This window comes from Dermacentor albipictus, chromosome 1, assembly GCF_038994185.2.
Source record: "Dermacentor albipictus isolate Rhodes 1998 colony chromosome 1, USDA_Dalb.pri_finalv2, whole genome shotgun sequence".
In the NCBI taxonomy this organism is placed as follows: domain Eukaryota; kingdom Metazoa; phylum Arthropoda; class Arachnida; order Ixodida; family Ixodidae; genus Dermacentor; species Dermacentor albipictus.
The window spans coordinates 94,521,111-94,531,726 of NC_091821.1; the positions used below are offsets into that span (position 1 = coordinate 94,521,111).

Below are 10,616 nucleotides of genomic sequence, written 5' to 3' on the forward strand. Positions count from 1 at the left end.
TGGTACGGCCGCCGTTTCTGCGTAACGGGTCAGATGGTTGACACATACGATCACCCATCGGTTGTCGTTAGATGATCGGGGAAATGGGCCCAGAACATCGATACCCACTTGTTCAAATGGCAGGCAAGGCGGCGGCAGAGGTTGGAGAAGACCTGGCGGAGCGGTCGTAGGGCGCTTGTAGCGTTGACATTGTTCGCAACTGGTGACGTAGTGCTTGACTGTGTCCCGCATTCTGGGCCAGTAAAAACGCTCCTGTGTCCGGTTCAAAGTTCTGATGAATCTTAGATGGCCAGAGGTCACATCGTCGTGCATGGCTCTCAGTATGTCCGTTCGCAGACTCTGCGGCACCACCAGAAGGAAGCGTGCGCCTTTACCCGAATAATTGGTCTTGTAAAGCAGGCCGTCACGGACACAAAATCGACCGGTGGCTCCAGGATGCGATGCGGCTACAAACAGAAGTTCCAAACTAATATCATTTTCCTGCTCTGCTTTGAAAGTCATCGAGTCTGGGAATGTAGAAGAAATGGGAGCAAAACAGTCATCAAAATTGTCTTCGTCACACTCCGTCGTCGTAAGAGGAAGGCGGGACAGACAGTCCGCATCTGCGTGGCAACGCCTGGACTTGTAGGAAATAACAAAGTCGTACTCCTGCAGTCGAAGAGCCCAACGTGCCAGTCGTCCACTCGGGTCACGGAGATTCACCAACCAGCACAACGCGTGGTGGTCAGTAATGATAGTGAACGGGCGTCCGTAAATATAGCGCGAAATTTGTGGACAGCGAAAACAGCTGCCAAGCATTCTTGCTCGGTCACAGTGTAATTGCGTTCCGCCTTAGTCAAAGAGCAACTAGCATAAGCCACAACGTGTTCAGCTCCTTGATGACGTTGCATAAGTACGGCACCGATGCCGATGCCACTGGCATCGGCGTGCACTTCTGTAGGTGCAGATGCATCGAAGTGACGCAATATGGGCCCTGTCGTTAGTAGAAATTTTAGCTGACGGAACGCGTCGTCGCAAGCCAATGTCCAGTTGAAAGGGACGACTTTTTAGAGAAGACATGTTAGGGGGTACACCACGTCGGCGAATCTTGGAACGAAGCGACTAAAATATGAGCACCAGCCCAAGCAGCTCCTGAACTCCCGCACTGACTTAGGTGCTTCGAAGGAGCTGACTGCCTCAATCTTCCGTGGATCTGGCCTCACTCCGTTTTTGTCGACCAGATGCTCAAGTTCTAACGTCTCGGTTTCTCCGAAACGACATTTCTTGGAATTTAGGATCAAGCCGGCTTGTTTGACACAATCCAGAACAAGATTATGCTCACTCAATGTGCTGCCAAAAATCACCACATCATTGAGGTAGCACAAACAAATTTCCCATTTAAGTCCTCGGAGGACAGTATCCATGAATCGTTCGAATGTTGCTGGCGCGTGTTACAAAGGCCGAACGGCATAACGTTAAATTCATAAAGACCGTCTGGTGTCATGAAAGCCATTTTCTCCTTATCGTCTGGGTGCATGGGTATCTGCTAATACCCTGATCGCAAATCCAGTGATGAAAAGTAGGCAGTGGAATGTAGACAATCGATGACATCATCAATTCTAGGAAGTGGATACACATCCTTTTTGGTGACCGCATTCAGTTTCCTGCAATCAACGCAAAACCGCCACGATCCATCCTTCTTCTTTACTAAGATTACTGGTGCTGCCCACGGACTAGAAGTCTCTTGAACAACACTTTTCCGCAGCATGTCTTTCACCTGTTCAGCAATAACTGTCCTCTCTGTTGAAGAAACGCGGTAAGGCTTTTGCCGAATGGGGTGTGCAGATCCGGTGTCAATTCTGTGGCGAGCACGAGAACGCGGGAGTGAAGCCCGCTTGGCGCTTTGTGTGAAATCGAACACAGAAAGATGTGCCCACAAAACTTGTGCGAGAGCACGGCGCTCATGTGAGGGCAGCGTCTTGTTGGTCGTTCGTAGGATCTGCTCTTCAGAAATGCTTCGTTGGGGATCGCTAGTATGAGACTGCTCCTCCTTGCTTAGAACTGTAATGGAGCTGTAAGTAATCTCGTCAAATTCAGTGAGCTTCATATCGTGGGAGAATGGCAGGGACGCAAGAACAATTGAAAGCCCACAAATTTGAGGCGCCATTCACTACTCTCATGACAGAGTGTGGTACAAGTACATCTTTCTTTGCGCAGCTCGACATAAATGGCTGGACTTGCGCGTCAATTGATGAAAGGTTGGCAGCAGCGAAATTGACAGGGATACGTGACAGTGACCAAGGCGGTAGCAGCAAATCGTTCGAAACAACACAATAGTTTTTCACTGGTAAGGATGTGTCGGCAAGGGTGGTGAGAAGTGCGCTATTCAAAGTAATTTCGCCTGTGCCACAGTTAATCCTGAAGAAAGTCAATACCGAGAATAACATCATGAGTGCATTGCGGTAGTACGAGAAATTCTGTTTTAAGATCTTCTCCTCCGAATAAAACACTTGCAACACAAATACCAAGGGGAACTAGGCACTCTCCACTGACACCACGAAACGTCACACCATCATTCCACGGGAACATAACTTTCTGACCCAGCCTCTCTTTGAAAGTCACACTCATGACGGAAACGGTAGCACCAGTATCCACTAATGCTGTTGCAGGTATACTATCAATTAACACACGCACTTTGTTCTTCACCATCATAATAGGCAGAGGAGTATTTCACAGAGACGCAGACTGTCCGGCGACCTTACCTCCATCAACCGCGCTGGCTAGTTTCCCGACGGCGGTGGAGACATAGCACGTCGCCGTGGTAACGGTGAACGGCGTTGGCGACTGGTTGGGGGCGTCGGGCTGCGGTCTGAAGCTGGCGAGCCACTCCTTCTACTATACTGACGGAAGGTATTCCGGGGTGGCACACCTGTGGTGTTTGCAGGGTCTATCGGCCAATGGTCGTCATAACCATCACGTCCAAAATTAGGCCAAATTGGTGGTGGGCCATATGTTGTTGTCTGTCGGCGCCAGCGACAAAAACGAGCAATGTGTCCTGAGGAGCCACAGCTGTAACATACAGGCGATGCGCGACTGACGTTGTGTGCCTCGGAGTCAACCCTGGGACGCTGCGAATAATAAACGTGATCTTCCGAATTCCGATTCGTGGTGGTAGCTCAACGAGTTCGTTAATCGTGCGTCATGTCGTCGGGAAAGGTACATCGGTGCTGTCGCAGCTGATCGACTCGACAGTCTGCAACGCCTGGCATGGCAGACAATGCTGACACAGCAGATGCATGTTCTTGAGGTTGGTTGGAAGCGCAACCAAGCTGGTCGACATCCGCCCCTTTGGTGTGTCGTTCAAGTTCTTCGCGGACAGCTTGCCTTATAGTTGCCGCAAGGTCAAATTGAAAACTGTAGTTGTTGTTTTCGTCAACGCTTGCCACCGTTGTGACATTTGCTAGCCTGCCAAACTTTGGCGTGATACGATGCAGCTTCAAGGCCTCAAATGTGCGGCAATGCTTGACGAGGTCGGCGACCGAGGCAAGACTCTCCTTGCCGCTTAAATAATTGTAAACATTCTCGGCTATGCCTTTGAGAGGGTGTCCAACCTTGTCCTCTTCGGACATTCGAGGATTGACAGTCTTGCAAAGCTTCAGGATCGCCTTTATGTACGTAGTACAGGTCTCACTTGGGACTTGAGCGCGCTGAAGCAATGTCTGCTCCGCCCGCTTCCTATTCGTGGTGGAATTGCCAAAGCACTCCGTGAGGTGAGTAACGAAGCTGTCTCACATTGTGAACGTATCTTCATAGTTCTCGAACCACACTAGCGCAGTGTCTGTGAGGAACAGAACCACATTGTCGAGCTGAGTCGTGGAGTTCCAGCCGTTGTACTTGCTCACACGCTTGTAGTGGGTGAGCCATTCCTCCACGTCCTCGCCGAATTTTCTAGAGAAAGGGCGGGGCTCCATCTGATGCATCCAGGCGCCGGTTGTTCGCACTGGAGCAGCCAGAGAAGGCTGTTGGTCGCCGCTGTGGGACATCGGGATCTCAAGTGGTGTTGGAGGCAGTCAAGCGAGGCGTTGGCTCCGGCGTGGCACTTGCTGCAGCAGCTCCGTCGTCTTGGTCGAAGTACCCCGCACCTCCACCACAAAACTATTATGGTTAATGTTAAACGGGCTTTATTCAAGGGACGAGATTGATGGTAAAGTCAAGATGGCGTCCTGAGGCTGCACCAGCTCACGTCTTCTTCCTCTTCTCCTCGCCCGGCTCATGCCGCAGCAATATTATTTTTAATAACAATGTTGTTTATGACAAGTACTGTTGGAAAGAGGATTTCATTCTCCACAATTTGATCTGTACACTGTAGTATCAAGCATGCTCTGTGAGCAGCATGCCAGGTGTCATTTCATCTGCTAAAGTCTATTTTCGCTGTATTGATTAATGCGCTCTGTAACTACTAGCCGTATAAATTTGGCATTGACTGCATGTGTATCTACATAGTTGGAACAAATTCGATACAAGCTAAATTTCATTGCATTTGGCCTTTGAGGTTATCTTGAGCACCAAAAGATTTAGCTATGTTTAAACCATCTTGAAACGTACTGGTGCACTTTGAAACTTCATTTGAGCATTAGATAATTAGAAGGAATTTTGCATGCCCCATTGGTGTTGAAATCAAGGTGGCAGAACAAAATGTTTTTCATTCTGCTTTTAGTTTGGTTCCACAGAAAAAAGTTCCGTTCCAGTTCTGCTCCAGAATGAAAAAAAAAAAAAGTTCTATAACGGTTCATAACAGTTTTGGTTGGCATGCAAAAATTTTCTAAGCAAAGTACCGATAAATACATAATACTACTTATTTTTGTCAGTAAGTGAAGCAGCACGTCGAGTGTATGCGCCAATATGCTAGACTATTATTCCGATAAAACAAATTTAAGCAAACATGAACAATAAAACATAGATAACAAAGCATTGTACGCATAGAAAACAAAACGATAACCTCTTCAGAGTGCAAGCCCTGGGTTTTGCTACGATCTGCTAGTGCACTGAGTGGCAGGCTTAGATTGGTGGAGTGCTCGACCAGCTATTGCTCGAAGCAATACGGGCTGCCATGACGTTGGATATGTGCGCCCTGAAATACGCGCTAATCCTGATGTTGCCTGACGTCGGTTGTTCCAGATTGCAGACCTAAAAAATATTTCAGTTTCACTCCGAAACAAAATAATAAATAAAGTTTCGGTTATGCTTTCATTCCGGTCAAAAATATTGTTTTGTTTTTCATTTTCGTTCTGTTTTGACACTGGTTGAAATAGCAGAAGTCATTCATACTGTGCATTGCATGCACTGGCACATGCATTCTGCTTTAACCACCATCAGAAAAATACATTCTTGGCTTGTGTTTTGCAGAATGAGCTGCCCCAGTTGGCAACTGAAGAGTCGGAAAGGGTACGAAACTTCCTCTCTTGGACGCAGTCAAGGCGGCCCTTCTACAGCCCACTCAGGGTGATCAGGTGTGTGCTCTTGGATCCATCTGAGCCGTGTCGAGCTTAGCCTCGTCAACTGTTTCTTCTCCTTGTGTGTGTGTGTGTGTGTGTGTGTTTGTTTGTTTGTTTGTTTGTTTGTTTGTTTGTTTTAGGTGTTGTGTAGTGTTGACCTAATCCAATAGCTATTTTTTGTTCAGAGGAGTGTTGGAGATGTCTAGGTGTAACTTTTCAAATAGTAGACCCAATGTAGATATTGGGAAGCCCCCTAAAGATTAACTGGTAAAATTCTAAAGCCTGATTAATTTCAAGGAATATGTGTTATTATTATTGTTATCATTATTAATATTTTTACAATACTTTAGGCTCAAAGTGTGGACCCTTCCAGGAGTTATACGAGCACTGGTGTAAAACAGTAGTGCATCACAAACCATGAACAATGTTAGAAAATACATTCTAGCACAACACTGAGTGCCTCATTAACATGACAACAAATGCTCCAAACAAATCATTACAACTCTTGCAAAAAAGGCAGCAGTACAACAACAAAGCAATAAATAGTACAACGAAAAGCGCATACTTCTGTCAACATTTATGATTTATCGTAGGATGCCTGATTTTCAGCATTCCTTTGAGATTCTCATATCAACACAAATATTTTATGATTTTTCATTTGCATATAGTTTTGTGCAAAACCAACTTTGAAAAGGTAAATGCAGTCGCTGAATAATTTCTTATGGCTCGATTTTTTGGGCCTCTCCATTATATGGATGTATACGGGCATCACTTGTGGCATGTAGCACAATTCTCCTACATGAGCTGGATTACTCCAAGAAACGGACATTATTTATATGAGAAATGAAAATGAATATTTGAATAAGTAACATAAGTTCACTAACTAGCTTTTAAACTGATTACTTTACAAGACATATTGTAATTTATTAATTGTAGCCAGTGACTTCGAAAGTCGTATCCACTTGGAAAGAATTATGAGGGCAACACCCGTATTGAGATATGCGATCTAATGTAGTGGTTGACCAGTAATTCCAGTAATCTTTTAGCTTCAATGTTAAAAATGTAGAACAGTGCATTTTTACCGCAAGATTGGCAGCGCTTATCTCAGATCTCTTCCTAGTTTCACAATTCATTGAAAGTGGATATGCCTTGTGAAATTACTGGCTTCAATTTGTATATTGTAGTATTTACACTAAAGTTATTAGTTTCAAAGGGTTGATTAGTGAAGTTTTGGTAAATATTCAATTATGCAGTTTGATTTGCAGCGTAAGTAATGTCTGCCTCTTCGAGTAATGCAGCTGAATAAGTAGATTTGCACCAGATGCCACAGGCAATTTTTTAAAATTATCTGAACTTTAAAAAGGAAAGCACCTGTATTATGGCAGCTGAATCTTTGACAGTCATTACGAGAATATTTCACTCATAAAGTTCACAAATATTTCTGCTTGTCTGCAGTGCAGATCATTGTTGTTGCGACTATTAGAGCAGGGTGCCTGTTCACAGCATCCATGCAGAAGAGCAAAGTCTGCGAATCTTTAATAAACAGTCAACATAATGAATAGTCAAACAATTTTTAGTATTTTCCACCAAATTTTAGTATTTTTTGGCGTTCACTGTAGTTCTTTAATTTTAAGGTTGGCAGGTCTGAGATCAGTAGGACGCAACAATTAGTGCCTGTTTAACTGTGACAACAAATTCTCCAAATTATAGCAGCTCTTAGGAAAAAAAAGGCAGTACCTTATTAACACGCCTTCCAGTTTTTGCCATCAAAAAGTGCTTTTTTTCTCTTCTTTGCATAATGATCACACCATAAATTTGCTGCCATGCCGTTGGAGACGCATGGTACGTTTAGGTGTCCGATACGGTGTCCAAAGCGCTGGAACTGAGGCATTTTGCCATACCGTAGCGCAAGATCAGACATCTGGCATGTGACAAAAGTAGGAGACGCACTGTATGATTCGGTGTCTGATACGGCGTAGAATGCAAAAAAATGGCAGCGACCGTCAGGTGTCCCGATCCGGTGCTACGGATCGAAATCTTGCTGTGTTCCGGCACGTTGAATACCGTATCGGATGACGAATCGTACCCTATGTCTTTTACTTTTGCTGCATGCCAAGCATCCAATCCGGCACTGTGGCACGGCAGAATGCCTCGGATTTGGCTGCTGTTACCTCATGTCAGATGCCATATCAGTCACCAAATCGTATCGTGCTTCTGCTTTTTAGAGGTGGCCGTGAAAAAAAAAATATATAGCTCAAAGTTGTACCCCACATAATTAATACCACCCCAATTTTGTGCAATTCTTTCCAGAAAGAAGTGCATTTGTTATGTACAGTAGTATATACATAAAAAAAAGTTGCACTGCATATTATGACATTATTGTCTAACGAATCACCCTTATAGGGGCAATGATTCCATTGTGTAGTTGTTCAAGGAAAGCGAGAACTTGTTAGTTTGCTCTAAATGGCATTATCAATTCAGCATGATGATTTCAAGTTACCGAGGCTTGATTTGCACATCAGGGTCGTCTAAGGTGACAAGGTTGTTTTTCAGGAGAAAAAGAAACCTTATTCTTATAATTTTGCAACATAGTTGAAGTTCTGGTATTTTATTTTGCTACATCACATAAGTTGGGAAGTCAGTCATGTGGTACTTAGAAAAATGAAGAGATGAATTTCCGTTGAATCATTTCCAGAGCATCAATGTTTTCCTTAGTGTGAGGGGTCCCAAATGATACCTGTGTTCAATGTCGGGCTGCATTCAAAAATCCTTGCAGGGGCCTGTCGGTTTCCTCTCAGCTGACATTACTTGATAGGTGCCTGCCAACAGTTTGTAAAGATCTGCTAGTTTTTGCTGTTCATTTTTCTGCTAGTGGAGGTATTGCTAGGTCTCCATTGTATGTTCACTTGCATATGGCTTACGCCTTCTCATTGCTTCACAGGGAAGACAGCAAGGATCGGCACCTTTTTGTGCAGCACATGGTTGATGACCGAACGGAGTCAGCGCTTTCCTACTATGAATTCCTTCAACACTTGAAGCAGCAGATAAGCAAATAGGAAGAAGACTGCTCATAGTTTTTCGGCTTTCTCCTTTTATTTTATTTTTTTTCTGTGGTTTTGCCTTTCTCAATTTTGTGTGGCTCTTGTTTGTCCGCTCCCGTGCAGCTGTTATTTCAGCAGAAACTTCATGGACACTTGAGGCGAACCTACTGTCACAGTCTGTGTCGACGCCGATGCGCGTGATGTGTGCGTGCGTCTGTGTGCAACGAAACACCCTGCAATGCCAGAATTGTGGTGCCACCGGAAAGAAGTATTCTCTCGTGATAAAGAGAGAGTGAGAGGGAGTGTAGGTGGAGCATAAGACTGTGTGCTTTATTTTTTTTTTTGCTCCTTCCTTCTTACACTCTGCTTGTTTTATGGGCATGAAAAAGTTCTCTGCCAAGTTTACCTGTGGGTGTTCTTGCACTGCGAAAGCTGCTCTGTTGTTTACTTATTTCGTCATTTTAAGGGTCTATGTTTCCTGCCTTTTCCTGAAAATGTAATTTGCAGCTTCATTTTTAAGATTCTTTTCTAGGTTGCAACTACATCTCTTTTTTCTCGTGTCGTCTTCTTGAAGAACAAGAAAAAGCTATTTTGAGAGTGGCTTTTTCTTCTTCTCACTTGAAGCTTATCTCAATTGCATAACTGTCAGCATTGCCTTTCCTGTCTATGGTATCTGTCTAGCCACATAACTAATTGGCTGATGTCTTTTGTAATTTCAGTTGAAACTGGGTTTGTCTTGTTTGGTATGTATCAAGACAAGAGGCTAACCTTTCTTGCTTCTGAAATATGCCTTTGTGAGAGAAACTTTTTTTCCAGTGATTAAGAAGTCTACACAGTTTCCACAAGGCTGTTAAAATGGGCTCAGCTGCTTGCATTGGAGGTTCACTTAATATTGAACAACTCAACTATCGCTTCAGGATTGTGCACTGAAAATGTTCTTTTTTTTTTCGTATGAACTCTCCATTTTGTACATGTGGTTGTCTGCTTTCGTAGACCCCATTCTGTGCAGATGAAAAGTGTTTGGAGATGGCACTATTGGGGGCAGCCATGACATTGTAATTTGCAGTTTGTATTCCTGTTTGTTCACATTTTTCTTTTGTGTTTGTGGTTGGGGGCTCTTAAAAATTTGGGTGTTGCCATAGTGTTTGACTTTTTAACAAATTGCCATCTATGAATTGCTTCAGTGATGTGCACTAGGAGTTGCGTGTATATAAACATAGGTATATATACATATTATAAATGTGTCAAGAACAATTGTTTGCTGTTTTTTTTTTTTAATTTTGGGTGTGATGCCGCTAGAACATTTTACTGCTTTGTGTAAAGACTTAGAAAAGAAAACAAATCTGCAACTGCTTTCCTAATGTTGCATGATATATTGTAACCAAATAAATTATGCCATCAGAGCAGTTCTTATTCATGGCGACATCTGGGAGTGCTGGTCCATTAAAAGCTTTTTTTTATTTGAATGGGCTTGATGTTTTTTCTTGCATTGCTGAATGATATTGTGTGTACTGCTGTCCCAAGTGACAAATACCTGCTAGAAGCCTGACAACCAAGCACTTTGATATGCATGCATGTATATTGTTGCTTTTGTCACCTATTTGACAAGACCATCTTGTTGGTGCATCTTTGGTTAATGAATTTGCTGCGAGAAATGACCAGGTGATGGCTTTATGACTGTTAGCAAGAGCACTACTACAAAATGTTGAAGCTCCTGAACAAGTTCTGTTTGGCAACTATCATCAATATCGGTAAAGGTACATCCCTGCACACACCAAGAATTAAAAAGGTTTCCTGATGCTGTTTTACATTTTTCATGACGAGGGCTTGGCAAATGATTTTTATGAAATTTTCTGGGTGACATGACTTCATGGGTAGGCACATTCGAACTGCCAGCTGCGTGCCTATCATGTTTCTAATCCTGTTACTTCAAGGGGTCCTGAACCAGCCCTCGGGCTTGGCGAAAAAACACATTCCGTGGATAGCGTATACTACTGTGAGCATCTCAGCCAAATTTTGCAGTCGTGCGCGGCGCGTAGAGCTTGAAGTCTCCTTTCTCTCAAGCATTCTTTTTTTCAACAGACACCTGCTCCTCACTCTT

At 43.8% G+C, this 10,616-nt stretch overlaps 1 protein-coding gene across 3 annotated transcripts in view; it reads left to right on the forward strand.

The window, feature by feature from the left end:
• Window positions 1-9,981, forward strand: part of Sec24AB (Protein transport protein Sec24AB) — a 140,120-nt gene extending 130,139 nt beyond the window's left edge. For all 3 annotated transcript variants that reach the window (XM_065432844.2, XM_065432846.2, XM_065432845.1), the window contains 2 exons: window positions 5,386-5,489; window positions 8,416-9,981. In XM_065432844.2, coding sequence (XP_065288916.1) covers window positions 5,386-5,489; window positions 8,416-8,530 — 219 coding nt within the window. In that variant the 3' untranslated portion in view covers window positions 8,531-9,981. The remainder of the gene's footprint in view (window positions 1-5,385; window positions 5,490-8,415) is intronic.
• Window positions 9,982-10,616: the final 635 nt, after the last annotated feature.